Below are 16,677 nucleotides of genomic sequence, written 5' to 3' on the forward strand. Positions count from 1 at the left end.
AGAATGGAAACACGAGGGGACTGTGTCTTTGCTGTTGTGTGTCTCCCTCTGGAAGTCAGGTCAGCAAAGCCTTCTGGGTGTTTTAAGTCACAGCTGAAGACCTACCCATTGTTCTATCACATGCACTACTTTGACGCTAATGTCTCTATTGTGTTTTCATTTTCATGTCATTTGTTATGATGTTCTTTTGACTCATCTTTCATTTATAACAAGTTGTCATGTTTCGTTTTAAACATGTTTGGTACATACAAGTCTTTATGTTGAGGTTTTAAATGAGGGTGCCTGATGTTTCCAGCTAATTCAAAGAAACAAGATTCATATCCAAACTCCAGTGTGTCTGACAAAGACTTTTGACACATTCATTTTCTGCCTGATGTGTATTTTATAAAACTTTTCAGATGTGATGACTTTTTTGTTTCCAGCACAGCTTGAAAATCCAATGTAAACATGCATCAAACATTTGTATTGCATTGCAACTATATTATGACTGCCAATGACTGTTTTTAGCTGTGTATAAATCTTTCATCTTGGAGGAAAAACTCCAAGTGTTACTTGAGGTAACAAAAAAAAAAAAGAGAGAGAGAGATCCAGTGTTTAATACTTTCATTTGATGCTTACTCTCAGAATCTCAGAAAAGAAGGATTATGCAGCGAGTCTCTCCTAGTTGTTTGTGATGTTAGGGGAAAAAAAGCAGCAGCAAGAGAAGTCACCTTGAACAGTTGGAAAGACTGAAATGTGTGAGCCCGAGGATGTGAAGCTGCTGTGGCCAAAACTATATGCAGTAAATATACTCAATGTACTGTACTTATCAATTACTACCCAAAATTTCTCACTGAAACTAAAAACGCCTGATATTTTATTGTAACTTGCCTCAAATGCCTTGATATAATAGAGAGTGCCCTTCATCATCATAAAAAAAAACTCCACAGAGAAGCATGTTTGTGTGGATAAATGACAAGTAAAACCATAATTATTCTTGGCACATAATCATCTACGTTATTACCAAACCACAGATTCAGTGGAGACTGTCTGCAGTTAATGAATCCAGCAGCAACAAGGAAAACCACACAGACAAAACTTCCCTCTGCAACAATGGGCCTTTGTCTCCTTTTCACGCCAGTTGTTTCCACTTAGCGCCATAACTCATTTGTTGACAAATATTATTTACTTGAGACATCAATGTTGCCCCATCTTTTATTTTTCTATCTTTCTGCTGTAGCGATATTGTTCCCCGCTGTCCCCATGGCCCTGTTACTCTGCACCAAGCCTAACGGAGCGTTCGTCCTTTTGTCAGTGCCTGTCACCTGTTCTCTCTTAATGCTCTCTATCTCTCTCCACCTCCTCCTCCTTCTGTCTCTCTCTCTCTCTCTGACCCCACCTCCTTGTATTTCTTTTCTCGAGCTGACAATCGAAGTCCGGGGGGAGACTCACGTGTTTGCTTTTGGGAGAGGTGTAAAAAAAAAAAAAGAAGCAGCAAAGAATAAGGAGCAGGTCTGGCGAAGATATTCTCTGCATCTCAATGCATGTCTTTTGGTTCTCTTCTGATTAACTTTGTCTGTTTGATCTCTGGAGTTTTCTTTTCAGTTCCTATCCTCTGATGTGAAAAAAAAGGATGCTGCACTATAAGCCAGGAAGCATTACTAGATAAAAGGCAGCGTGCCCTCTATGTATGCTTTCTGAACATTCATCTCTCTTCATGACAGCTCTTACAGTCTTTGTGGCTTGCACACGCTGCAGCTGTGGAATATTGTACATACAGAACAGAGAACAGGGAGGATACCACATTAATTGGACTAACCAAATTAAAATATGACATAGTTTTATTATTAACAGTGATGTTCACGTCCTATCTCCAGTGCGGTGAAAAGCTGCTTAGGAGTGAAGACACCAAGGCGTTGACACAGTGGCCATTATTTTCCAAGCTAATGCACAGAGTAAATCCGTGACAGCTTAGGCAAGCAGTGACTTAAGATCAACACGGCCAGATAAATGATGGCAGTGGATATATGAACGCAACTTGTGACAGCGTGGCGGTGAAATTAATCTAATGTCAGGTTCAGACTCATTCTCTTACCACATCACGTCTGATGACAACATTGGGCGTTTTTCCAAAGCGATCTTTCCTCTAGCTAGCTCCACTCAAGACATTTTTCATCTGTCCCATTTCATTTATTTATTTATGTAGTTATTTTTTAATCAGACACAACGACTAGACATAATGATACTGTAATGCCTCCTGCAAAAACATCAAAATTATATTGTTTTGGTTTATTTACAAGTTTATACAGTACATGCCAATTATATAACGGTGGCCTCCCCAAATAGTCGTCTACTAAAAAAGCTTTGGAAAAAGAAAAGAAAATCTTGAGTTCTTTTTGTTCAAGTAAAGTGCCACATTTTTCCAAAAACATCTCAAAACAAGCTTTCACTCAAGTATATGGTAGCACACTAAAAGCTCTGCTTCTCTCCTCAAACCTGTCATTTGAATAACGTCTCCTAAACCTTACAGCATTCAAATCATTGGATTCAACAACAAATTATTATTTGTCTTGAGCAAACACACGCACACGTGCAGGGGGCGGACTCAGTTAGATTTGAATGGAGATTTGCTTGTTTCTTTTAAGAATTGGAAACCCTTTAGTCTGACCTATGTGTCAGGCAGGATACAGTATATTTGCCTAAAAATGTATTATTTTCTATATATAAACCATGACAAATTAAAGGAAAAAACGAAATGAGTGGAGAAACCCATTGTTAGAAATGTAGGTTCACTGCATGCTACAAATAAGCAGTCAACACCCTGTATAGGTGTGTAAAACAGCTTAGCAGGTTAATTTAGTGATTTTATACCAAGATGGCAAGTGTTCTTAGTTGGGCTTTACATAGCATGAGCTTTACTCACACAGATTGCTAAACTTACAGTACTTGTGTCCCAATAGGAACAGTGGTTATAGTGACATCTGCATTTGAATTCAAAGATATCAGTGAACAGGGTCAGAGAATATGGTCAACAGTGCACATCTGATGCCTGCTATGCTCGTGCTTTAATGTGGTATCTAAGGGAAAACAGAAGAGCAACTCTTCCTCATGTGATTGATAATGTCACGGCAGGACATGATCAGACTGTGTCAGCAGGAACAGTCCATCAACAATTAGGCTACAGAGACATTATAGTAGGGCTGCAGAGCATAAAGCTTTCATTACAAAGATGAATGCATGTTGGGAAGATGTGGAAATAATGACATGGTCAGATGAGTCATCCTTCACCATTTTCTCCACCAGTGTATGAGTGCATGTGTGGCAAACACCAGGAGAATGACATACAGTAGCCTTGGATGCTTGATCCCTACAGTGAGGGCATCTGGTGGGTCTGTTATGATGTAGGGTGGGGGGCTTTGGCTGCCATGGTTTGGGTCCACTTGCTCCTTTAGAGGAAAGGGTCACTGCAAATCAATATAACAGTGTTCTCAGTGGTCATCTATTTCCTTTGGTGAAACATTTCTATTCTGTTGGTAGTGGTCTCCTTCAGGACGACAAAGCCCCAATCCAAAGGTGACGAAGGGTCACTGCTGGAAAAGACGTGAATCATACTGTACTGTGGCCCTGACAGTCAGCAGCTTTCAGTCCAGTTGACCAACATGTCTATATCGCTCTCCTCCACCACCATCCAAACACTAATGAGAGAATATCTTTTTGGGAAAAAATGGTGTTCCTCCCTCCAGTAGAGTTCAGAGACTTGTACAATCAGAGCTAAGGCGTATTGAATCTGTTCTGGCAGCGTGTGGTGGCCCAGCACCTTACTAAGACAGTTTATGTTGGTTTTTCCTCTAATTGGTCACTCGTCTGTATAATTCAGACTTAACCAGTTGACCTTTCAAGAGCAGCAACCTTACAAAAAAAACACTAATTTAGAGTCTGGGAGCTGGCTAATTAATAGCTCTGTAAATAAAAAGATTTAAGTCTGTGGTGGAACACTAGCCATCATGGGAGGCTGATGTCAGCTCAGAGACCGAAGAGTCAGGCTATTATTACTTTAAGGAGTAAAAGACTGTTTAAAGTAAAAGCACCAAAAACTTTTAAATGGCTTTTTTGGCATCCATACACAGAGAATAATTATTTTAGCCAGTTCTTCCCATAAACATCCTCTCTGAACTAACATCAGCTATTAGAAAGAAACACATATTTTGCATTATTTAAAGATATTTTATACCTGAGTTTGAGCTTATTGCTCACCACCAGACTTTGTTGGTTACTGGTAGCAGCAAATCCATGTTTTGATCAAAGGGGAGGAAGTGTGTGTGAACCCTGCTATGTGCAAGAGCTCTGTAATTGTAAATAAGAGGCCAGAAACCTCTAGACAATGTCACAGACAAGTGGGTTGACCTGGGTTACACCAGGAAACTGAATCTGACTTCTCTGCCGTGCTGTGCAGACTGAATTGCCTGTGATCACCACACAATGCATGCTGGTTGCTGCGGTGTCACACGGGGACAGCAATAGCGTCACAAGATGAAGGTGTCTGCAGTTTTTCAGAGCGAGGAGCTGGAATAGCAGTCCAACGAGAGACACATTTTGATGTTTTTTGAAGCCACTGAGGATCCGCATACAGTATTAAGGCATTCATTCCAGTAACTTCAGCCCAGAGCTGAACTTTCCTCTTAATATACTGTACATACTTTAAACAGACATATAATACACATAAATCTGGATAAATGGAACAAAGTTCTCATGGATCAGCTTCCTCAGTCAAAAAAATAATAATACAACAAATCTAGCGACTCCACTCCTCACAAAACAATGCTCCATTGTTATGGAGGGTCTTCTCGGAGGCTGCATGGCCTACCTATCCAAATCTCCTTCTCTAACAAAAGGGGAGTGTGTGTGCGCAGGTGTGGGAACAAAAGAGCTGGCAAGAGGCAGGCGTACAATGTAGAGCTCATGGTTGACGTAATGGGTCAGCCCAGTGCTCGCTCCCCATGTGAGAGACCATCTCTTACCTTCTTCTATTCTGAGGGTCCCTTTGTTTGCTTTTAGGTAACAGCTCATGTTGCTGCACTCACATAACATATTTATATCACCTCAGTGATGAAGTATATTGAAAGTACAGGTGTATTTAGATATCTAAACCAGAGTACTAGCCTGCAGTCCAGTAAGCAATATCAACAACATCACACTGGGGCAAGTTGTCTCAGTGGTTTAGAAAAGCAGAAGGTTTTATATAGAAAAGGTTTATTTTTTGTAGTTTTTTTGTATGACCAGGGGTGGGATCTAAAATTGTTAAAAAGGCATTTTTCATTTCAGCATGGACTTGGTTGTAAATGACACCAGATAATGATAATCATAGTAAGAATTTAATTAGAAAACCTTCACATTCATTAATTATATTTTTGCAGGAATAACATAAAGAAGGGATGAAAGACCAAGGTAAGATGCTTAATGACGAAAAAGGCAACGCACCACCTGACATTATAATGAAGGCAGTAAGGCTTCACAATAAATCCATAATGGGAACTGCCAAAGACATTTGTTTTTATTCATTAATTGCATGGGTTGTCCTTGGTTTTTCATACACTTCCACTGATTAATCTGTCCAAATAAATCAGGAATTTAATGTCAAAAATGAGTGTGCAAAGTTTCTATTTTTGTTGTACTTTCATTTAAAATTCAATGTGGTTGAAGGTTAAGAGTTCATGCACTGACTAGTAACATCAGCATAAAGTTGATGATTTGAGCTGTTTCTAATGTGACAACTTACAGCACATAGCGTGACAGCTTATACCTTGTGATGGGGCAACTTGTCACAAGTGATCATTATGCACTTAATGATATAAAACCTTTATGTTTAGTGAGTCAGAAACTAAAACTAAAACTAGAAAGATCATCAACTTGGGCACACAAAGTTGAGAAGTAATAATATTAATAATGTACATTAAGTTGTGATGCTGCCGTGCACACTGTGACCATCTCTTACCGTATGATGCTTTCAGTGTTTTGTTTGTCTTATTTTTGTTTTTTTCTTGGCCTTTCTATGGAGCCATTACTTGTCAAGTCTTCTTGTTTGCTAGCACTCAGAAAGAGTTTTATATTTTCAACCTCTCAATGTAATCAGCACTCTGATAAACAGAACCCACACTGATGTATCATTACTGCATTATTAGTGAGCCTAAAACAGAGGAGGCTGAGAGCAATAATAATAGCAATAACAAGCACAATGGCTACAAGAGGGCAAATTTTCCTGTTAAGGAAATATTACTTATTCATAACATGCCTAGACAGCATTATAAAGTAGAGACCAGTCCTCTTCTGAGAGACGTGCATCACAACAAAGCTTTACAACACAGATTTGTTTTCTGCAAGTAAATGCCACTGTAGCTGCAAAGGAAGCATCTTGATCATACCGTCTGTTTCGCCAATCAATCACAGTTTGTTGAAGGGCATTTTGAAACATTAATCCACAGATAACGTCAAATATTATATATGATTTATTTTATATGGTAGTTTGACATTTTGAGAAGGAAATGGAATGAGAAATGACAACACTGTGTCTGTAGAGTGGATATGAAGAAACACAGCCAACAGTTTATTATCTCAGCTAAAGCGTAGCATAAGACAGGAAACAACTGCCTGGACTATTCCTTTATGTTTGATGTTTGATAAAAGAAAATATGATGCATCTTGACACTGCACATATTCGCAGGTGTTGCCCACAGTGACTTGGAGTTGTTGGTATTGGAGCACAGAGCATCTCCAGCTAGTCAATATTTACACTAATGCCTGGATTACTTTCTTAATAAAAGGAGGAGAATATATTGACATTAGCCTAGTAGAGCTGGACCTTTTAGAACAGCTTTCACGGTATAATCTACTGTACTGTATGTTTGTAGTATGGTAGATACGGACAAGGATCCTCTTTAAAATGCATATTTATCCCTCTTACATGGCACAGCAGCAACATATTAGCCACTGGAAACAGTGTTATTTAAATCGCTAGGAGATGTGGCTTTCACTGTATGCCATAAAAAACACACTTGTGCAATTGTTAAGTAGGTATGTATGGAAAAAGCCATATGAAAACATAATGGATGTACTGTATGTATAGGAATATTTTCTAAGCTTTTATCTATGGGCTAGTTGCTTTTACGGTACTGTGATGTGTTCACACATTTACAATAAGAAGAGATTGTACTCACTGTAGAGGATGGTGCCCTGTGCCGACCTTGTTTTCACTGTCAAATACAGAGTAACAGGGTCGTCCTTGACAGCAGCAGGTAGAGAGGGTTGGAGAAGGAACGCAAGAGGCTGCAGTTTCAAATAAGATGTGCCATCAAATGAGGGGATATACACTGTTGTATCTAGAAACAAAAACACAAAGTCATGAATTGCAGTTAAATGGTGTGAAAAGTGGCTAGAATCATAACATTGTTACACTTTGTCCTTGAAAATATGGCATAATACAGCCACACATATCCAAACGAATGCTAGACAGCGCTTTTGTTAGTGTAAACAGAGCAGTGAAAACTGGCTGGTGTCTGCCTTCACAGCACTGATAACTAAGCAGAGTCAGCAGGGTCCAGCCAGGGCGACCTGCTGGTGTGTACTTTTTTGCGTGGATGATAAAGGGGTATGACTTTAAGGAGAGGTGGAGGAGGTACCCTCCCAGGTCATCATCTCCACAAGCCGGTGATGATCTGTTGGCTTTTACACAAAGGACACTGTACACCTGGCGGACAGCTCTATGCTCAGGTGCTTGACAGTCTATTCAAAATAGGCCACCCTGGCTTCAGCTCAAGGGATTGTACTTTCAGAGTCAAGCTCTCAAGGTAAAGTGGAGTTTATTCTCAGTAGAGAATTCATAACATACAAGACAAAGAATACTGGAGAAATATGAATATATTCCTGACTAACTTTCAAAGGGATCAAATGCTTGTTTTGTTTTTTAAGCTATCTGTGAATGATTAACCATGTTAGATTACGAAGTGAAAGGAAAATACAATATGTGAAAATAAATTGTATTCTACAGTAAGTGGTGGTATTCAAGTTTCCATAATCAACAAACAATGGCAAACTGATTTCCAATCAGTGACAACATTTATACTTATTAAAAAATATATTTAAGTAGCTGGGTTTGGATTTCAAACAGCATGAAAATATTACACCTCAGTGTTTAGTTTGTCTGTGTATTCTCTGACCATGTGAAATCAGGTTCAAGCTTGTTCCACTGTGAAATTGGCCACAGGAGAGAAACATTTTAATGCCCTTCACTGCTTTTTGGCATCCGTACAATCTCGACTGAACACCCCATTACAAAGCATTGCTTCAAAAGAACAATGCACACTTTTGTGATCATCATCATCCATCCATGTATTGTAGCCCTCTGTTGGTGAGTCAAAATGAAGAGGAGAAGGTGGCTGCATAATTTACTGTTGGACGGCATGATTGGTGAGTCAGTCAGACACTACTTGTCCGCAGTTAGTGCAGTGTTAGAGGGTTTATTTGTGGAAACAGGGATAATGCATCTCATGGGTATTAGTCATTCTTTTCAAAGAGCTATCACATAAATGGCCTTAACAAGTCTCTGAGAAGAAACAGAATTATATACTAACTGAAAATATCATCAAGTTGAATAGCAGGTTTTGAACATGAGGACTGTTCTGTGGCTTGGAGCCCAGTGAGATACTGACTTAGTGGGGTTTTATGATCCGTCACCAGACCAACAAAAAAGTGGAAATTGTAGTCACAGAATTTGTCAGACGGCCACAATCGTATTATCTTCACCTGTCTATTCTTCCATTTTCCCACTCTTTCCGCAGCTACTCCGAGTCTGCCCCGAGAATCACACTCGACCTTATGTGGAGCAGACATGACAGCCAATACTTTAAATTACAAAGAGAAAATAAAAAAACAGTGTTTCTTTTGTTGTGGATGAAGCAGTTTCCCTGGGCTGAAAATGATGAATCAATCCTGTAATGTTCACTGGCAATTTGTGAGTAAGGCTGATTGAGCTGGCTCATTTTTAAAGGCACCAGCAATTACAGCAAACACACACTAGATGCCCACAAAAAGAGCTGGCAGCACCTAGCCCGATCGCTTGCAAAGCAGAAGGCCAACAAACTCTCCTCCCATTAATGTCAAAACAAAAACAGACAGGCTCAACACCCTAAACTTTTTTTTGTTGGCTTCTTAAAAACATGTTTGTTATATGTCTCTTGGTCATATTATTATGAAATAATCTCTCCTAATATATATTTCATATCATGACTTTTGTAATACAACAAACAAATTGAATCACCTAATTGAGTCAGGCACATTGTTTTCTTTCTGCTAAATATTGTTATAAAAACACAAATTAAAAGATACTTGTGTAAAGGCTCAATTGCTTGAAGAGGCTATGCACATTTGTCCTTTTCTGCCACCAAACATGGTTTCTTGCCAGGAGCAGGTGGTGCTGATAAAGGTTTGGAGCTTCAGACTTCATTATGTTTACAAGACAAGAGGTTACTGTATAACATACTCTCTGATCAGCGCTACTTCTTCATCCTCTCTAGTGACTCACAGTTACTAAAGTGGTATTATGAGACCAGACAGAGAAGACCAGGGCTAGCTAATTAGCATGCTAACTTCAAGAGGAGACAGGAAGTGATAATGTTTCTTTCCACCACTGAGGACGGCTGTCGGAGAGTAAATACATGAAGTTTGATGCTGAATTTGAAACCTTTCTTTTAGACTGAAAAGTAAGCATCTGTTAATGGGATAGTTCAACATTTTGGCAAACTGGACCATTGCCATAATCCCTATAGTTTTAGGAGTAGATTTGTTACCTTTAATTGTTGGTGCAAGCTATTTTTAGAACGGCGGAGCAGAGCCGTGAACTGCTCAGAGCTACGCTACGGAGACTCATGGAATTTCTTGGCTTCCCTCATCAAACTCATCAAATACACAATCCAACAACTCCAAAACGCTCTCGTGGACAAGTTGTGACCTGCACATTCACCACGATATGACAGAATGTTACGAGACAGAGTTCGGCAAATGCAGAGACGGCTTGCCGAAAAATTGCTCTCGACTGGAACGGGCATCAGCGGTTTGCATTAATCTACCTCGAAAACAACTCAGTCTCAGGCGTTCCGTTATTATCTCATAGTGTGGTGAATGTGCAGGTCACAACTTGTCCACAAGAGTGTTTTGGAGTTGTTGGATTATGTATTTGATGAGTTTGATGAGGGAAACCAAATGAGCCTCCGTAGCGTAGCTCTGAGCAGCTCGCGGCTCTGCTCCGCCGTTCTAAAAATACGTAGCTTGCAACGACAATTAAAAGTAACGAACCTACTCCTAAAACTATAGGGATTATGGCAATGGGCCAATTTGCGAAAAATGTTGAACTATCCCTTTAATGCTAATGTTTCCTATGTGGCGAAGCAAAACCTATAGTGGCTTTAAAAATAATGTCTCATTAGATTGGAGAAGGAAAAGGTAAAATATTAATTAGATCATTTAGAGGTGACTAATTTGGCAAAGCTATGTATTGTAATCGGTCACATCAAATGATTAATGACAAAAGAATGTACATTCTTATTTGTAATTGTTTGATAAAAATTGCTGAAAAGACATTAAGACAGAGAGAACAAAACATGCTCTCAACTTTCAATTTATTATTCCTTCCCGGCCCGGATCCTAGACCACAGCTTCAAATATATAAGAAGTAAGGACATGAGGTAATGAGCCATAGAAGGAGGTCATGATCAATACAGACCAAATCTGAATGATTTCGTGCCTCACTGGTTTTGTCTTTTATGCCTACTTCTTTACTTTGCAGCCATTTACTAATTTTTGTGATCACTTAACTTTCCATTGATGCTTACATACTTGACAGGATGTCATTGGCAAGGTCCATGACCTACTGTGTCTTCTTTGAAAGGACAATTTATCATAGCCTAAAACTCTGACATGCCCAGATGAACTGGCTTTATCTTGACAAAACCTGTCTTATGGTTGGCTACTTGATATCAAATACTTGCTGAACCACCAGGTACCGGCCTGGATTACGGTCTCCCCTACCAAAGGTGCATCCCCCAGGGTACAAAGATAAAAGCGCAAGACTTGCAGCTCGCCCATGTCAAGCTTCTTATGTACAGGTTGCACATAAGATACCCACTGTAACTGACTGTGAGGTAAGTCTGAAAGGTTGGGATTGACAGCTTTCATGGGCTTAAAATATACTCATAAATCACCGTATCATATATCAGTGATTCCGTTGATGTATAAGACGTGTGCAGACATTGTATAATACTACCTTAGAAAAATGTGTATCTTTTTCAATAATGCATTTGCTACTATGACATATGACATTTTTGCTACATAGGGATGCAGCTGCAGCTTCACTGGATATGAAAATGCTAATAGCACCATTCCCTGTTGTAGTCTTGAATCCAGCACTGACTTGCTAATATAGGATCCACTGGTGGTCACACACTGTAAATGTGCAAATCATTTTCTTTGGCATAAAACTCCTTATATGTTTTGTATTTTATAGTAATTGTATCATAAAACATTTTAGAAGATGTGATAAGAGATGTGGTGGAGTCAAAGAATTAAGTAGTATAAAATGGAAATACTGCAGTTACCTGTATGCCTACGCATTTACAATACATTCATGTACTGTAGGCACACAGCCATATGCATATGTGCACAGTCCTCAACCAGTCCTACTGACTATGTTGTTTTAATTTCTATGGGAAAGCCTATCCAGGGGTGGTGCCTACAAATTAGCTTCGCTTATAAACACATTACATCTACTGCACTCCTCCTCCTCTGTAAGAATGTTCATCACTATTGACTGTGTTAAATAAAAAGGGTTAGGGGATTAGGCTTAACCCCTTAACCCTTTTATAGTATTGGAATTCGAGATACTTATACTTGTATGTCTTGTTCTCTAATCTGAGTCTGGTATCTGTAGGGATAGGGGACATAACATCTAATACAGATTGTAAAGCCTTTGTTTCTTCATTTTATATATGAAGTCGAATGATCCACTTGCCAGATTAGAACATGTCTTACTAATTATATCAGTAACACATTAGTCAGAAATATAAAAGGGCTGCATAGACAAATGCATTACCTAAGGTTCATCTTAGATACATGCTGTATGACATGTCAGCACTTCATCTAGGACACAAACAAGTCCACATCGTTAGTCACTGGGTAGGGAGACATATCTATAATTAGCTAAGCACAGGGGGTGACTTGCTTTATACTTCTCTTGTGGCTGTTACTTAATTCAACAAGATATGAGGACAAGGTTGTCACCCAGCAGAGCTGCAGTAGCAATACACATTCACAGACTTTGTCAGCATGTAAACAGCCTCTGGACACCGTCTGCGGGCAACCAGAGCTTGTGCTGCAAAGCACATGACTGGATGAGTGATCATATGAGATTGCACTCTGTTGAACCTGAGAGACTGAACTGCTTTTGAGGGGGAGCAATTTCTCAAACTCAGCAAAACGACTCTAAAAGGCAACTACTTTATGAGTGTGACAAGTTGAGGGATAAGCAGGAACTTACTTTTATGGTCAAGGAAGGAAAAGGCTGAGAATAAATCCCATCTCTTAAAAAAAAGCAAATCTATTATCTAATCAAGCATAACATCTGATTCACCTTACAGGTATAAATGACATTGGACTTTTACTGTTTGTATTGATTATCACATTATGAGCAGGTTTGGATTGGCAGGAGTCATTTTGAATTAGTAAGGCTAGCATTAAGCTCTGAATGCAATACATTCATACAACTGTCTAATGTGCTGCAGTCACATATTATAATATTTCTATGCACACCACACTAACACACCCTTCTCTGAACCTGAATGTTAGAAATAAAGGAACGAATAAATAGGTCAATGAATCAATAAACAAATCATATTCCATACAGTATACTATTATGTCTGTTTAGACGTTGGTCAAAGCCTGTTTAATAATTGGTCTAGCAAGGCAGCATCCCTGTCATGTAAGCAGAGAGGGGCACCGCTTTCCTTTGACGTAGTTGTCTCCCATGGAAAAAACAAATGAGAGTGAAGCCTTATAAATAGCATCAATTTTGTTACAGTGCCTGGAGAGACAAATAACATTTCAGTGGGTCACTTAAACACCTGTAAATTTGCATTTTTAGAACACATGGCAGAGGTGTCAAGTAAGGGTGTCAGGTGCACGCAGGCTACTCGAGCCATGTTAATGACTGTTAATGATTAGCTTTGTGCAGCAGTCTGTCTGATGTCCACATTCTGTAAATACAACATTATGCATACTGCCTACATCATACACAAGGGTTACAGAGGTGAAAATCAATCCAGCTTCCTTCATAGAAAGCTTTTGTAATGCTAATGAGATTTGCCATTGCTTGAAATATTCCCCAGGCCCAAAATGTATATAACACATATGACATCTGGTGACCACTATTATTCAGAACTCATTATTTAAAACCCCATGACCGAAAGAATTGTTAGTGCAGTACAAAACACGCTGCAGTGGAAGAGAAGTGTGTTTTACTTACGGGAGCAAGTGAGGAAAAAAGGGGGAAGCCTGGCTCACCATTGTTGATGAGCTAGAAAGAAGTCCTACGGGATAATTCATTGTCCTGCATGATACCTGCAGGACCCCCTCACTCATAGACTCTCTCTATATGTACCATATTTACAGGGATAGCAGTGGCACATGGGTTGTTGTGAATAATGTAATGTCAAGAAAAACCAAACTAGTTGGGCCACGAGTGGATTGGTGAAGTTTATCATTGAGCAGTAGACAGACAACTTCTGTGTGCTGTGAGAAAATGCAGCAGGCAGCAGTACAGAGCTCCAGTGGTTCACCTGATAGAGTGTATGTCATTGAGGCTAATTGTAACGACCCAGGTTCAAGTCCGACCCTTGGCCCTTTGCTCATCCCGTCTCCCTGACTTTCCTGTCTAATGCTAATTGTAGTTTAACATTTGATGTTGTTATTTTGGGATATAAGCACATGAGAGAGTGGGTATTTATTTTCTTTCCAATTCACATAGTGGCACATTACCACAAAATTCATAGCTCAAGTAATGCACTAACTGATCCGAGACAGAGATTAGATAAAAGTTGGCTTCTTGTTCCGCACGAACAATGACTGTGTTGCAATTTCTGCTAATTGCTAGTTACAGATTCAACCAATTCATCTAACATAGTCCTACTTCCAAAACTAGCAGACTAAAGAAAACTATTTATCATCCCTGTGGGTGGAGTTTAGGAGAACAGGCTAATGACTGCAGCTCACATTCAAACACATAAACATACCGTAGTTTTATCTACTTACACTACCACTTAAACTTTTGTACACTTTCACACATGTTTTCGGTTTGAAAAAGCTGAAAAAAAAAACACCCTTCAAACTCTATAAAAGTCTTGTGTATGCCACTCCAACATGTGGAGGTGTCCAAGCTTGACAGACTTTCCATGTTGGAGGATTAATCATATGCTGTGGCGAGAGTGCAGTGGAGTGAACATAGCTATCACAACACCACATCGAAAACGTCTCTTAGTTGTGAGCAGCTCGGCTTGCTTTATCAAGCACACATGCAATTAATTCACAACTCGTGTGTTACCGCTGTTGTCACTGACGGAGAATGGCAACAATAGCAAACTACAGGATCCTGTTTTCTTCACTGTCAGTGTCAGAGCGCATCACGCATGGCAGGAGGGGTAGAGAGACACGTCAGAAGCTACATCATAAGTGCACCGAGGAGCAATCTGCAAAGGAGAAACTTCTTGTGTGTTGAGTTGTGCTGTCTGGTGTTGGTACAAAATAAATATTTTTTGGTAGGGGACAGGGGATGAGAGCTTTAGTTGAATGTTGAGCGAGTGCTCCAAGGTCGTACTCTCATTCTCAGCGAGCGTTGGAGGTGAACATGGACACACGGCGATGGTTCAAGCTGCTTATATGGATCTTTCATTTCATTAATCATATCCTGAATAATTCACATCACTCAAAATTCCTAATGCAGCTGACTCTATTCTCCCTCACAGTAAAACCTATTAGCCAAAGAGGCTCAGCATATATTAACCAACATAACTTGTTGGCTGGCTCTTGATGATACCATTGTGGAGGTCACAGTACAGTAGTTTTTTAAGCTTTTCACTGCGCGTGTGTGCGCGGGTGTGTGTGAGTGTGTTTATATATTATGTATTAAAAACTGAGAACCACTGTCAGCTAAAGAAAAGAAAAATCCACGGGCCTACCTTTCTCACAAAAAGTTCCAGTAAAGTGAAGCGGGCAGTGACAGGAAGGCACAGCTCCACCAGGAAGCTGCAGCTCATGACATGTTCCTCCGTTGCGGCACACGCCGTCACGGCAAACTTGAGGTTTAGACAGAGTTGGTGTTTGTGTGGGAGCTTGCACAGTTGTTGTGGTTATTGTCTCAGGCATGGTTGATTGAGTTGCCAGAGTTGAGGGGCTTGGCGTGGTGACTTCAATGGCACGCAGAGTATATCTGTAAAATTAGACCAACATTTGAGATGGTTATATCAAATCTAATGGAAGAAATATTTGCTTTTAAGGATAAAAAACATGAGCTCTCTTCCTGTGCAGTTAATCCTACACATTAAGTGCAGTAATTTAACATCCAAAGAGGAGATAGAGGCTGTGTTATTTGTCACAATAAGTGTTTTGTTTTTTTTAATCAATGAATCAGACAAAGCAAAATGTGTCTGTTTGTGTTTGTATTATACAAAATGATCAAATTATCCATAGATATTTTTTGTTTTACCGATAAAACAGGAGAGAAAATGTGATAATCCTTCACGTTACCTGCATTGATCTACATTTCTTCCAGTGATGGCATCAGATGTGTAAAAACTCCTCCGGTTATTCATTTCAATTATTTCAATACAGCCAGTGTAGTTGTGGAAAGGTTCTGCTTTCTAAGGGAAGAAAAAATATAGACAATTAGTTTTTATCATGATGTAATTTTAGCGACGTATAATGTAACATCCTTTTCAACATTGGTGTCTTGTAGAGGAGAAACCAAAGAGCCAGTGTGATTCTTACCTGACTGGGACGGTAGTGTTGAGGCAGACCACCTGTCAAGATGTGGTTTGTGCTTTGGATCATGTGTCCCAACCAGTAATTACTTGCCAAGCTCTTGATTTTCTGGTGGCCCGAAAGAGTTAGCTCTGCTTCACAAGGCGTCAGGTGTTGCCTGTGAAAGAGTGTGAACACTTGAGGCTTGAATTAAAAGTTTCCTACATGTTGCGTCATCTGGTGTTAAGAAGTGTGTTGGACCAAGTGATCTTTCAATTACTATTTCCTCCTAAGAATACAAATCTCAATGCTTTCTCTTTGGAAACCTGTGACAACATCGTGAAAATGGTCTATACATTATATCCTCATAAATGAAATAGACAGAAACTGTTGTATTTGTGATAAGAAAACAATTTCAAGTTATCCCTGATGTTATGACTTGTATGACACCAACAGTTTGAACAAAAGAACAGTTTTCTGACTGTTTTATGACTCAAACAATAACTTCAAATAAATCTATTATTGCAGCTGCAGTACTGTATAACGAAGCTCTTAATGAAGTACTGCAATTGAGACGTACAGCTTCCTCTTGCAGATACAGTAATAATTATAACATATCACTAATTCTAATACTGTATGTGTTTT

General features: G+C 39.4%; 1 protein-coding gene across 1 annotated transcript in view; it reads right to left on the reverse strand.

Annotated features, from left to right (window-relative positions):
• The window catches only part of eys (EGF-like photoreceptor maintenance factor), a 158,693-nt gene that overhangs the window by 40,845 nt on the left and 101,171 nt on the right, over nucleotides 1–16,677 (reverse strand). The window contains exons 37-40 of the mRNA XM_085800277.1: nucleotides 16,060–16,210; nucleotides 15,820–15,932; nucleotides 15,252–15,502; nucleotides 7,191–7,352 (exon numbers count right to left, since the gene is read on the reverse strand). Coding sequence (XP_085656403.1) covers nucleotides 7,191–7,352; nucleotides 15,252–15,502; nucleotides 15,820–15,932; nucleotides 16,060–16,210 — 677 coding nt within the window. The remainder of the gene's footprint in view (nucleotides 1–7,190; nucleotides 7,353–15,251; nucleotides 15,503–15,819; nucleotides 15,933–16,059; nucleotides 16,211–16,677) is intronic.

This window comes from Trachurus japonicus, chromosome 15 (genome assembly GCF_045865225.1).
Source record: "Trachurus japonicus isolate A0001 chromosome 15, Traja_1.0".
Taxonomy (NCBI): Eukaryota; Metazoa; Chordata; class Actinopteri; order Carangiformes; family Carangidae; genus Trachurus; species Trachurus japonicus.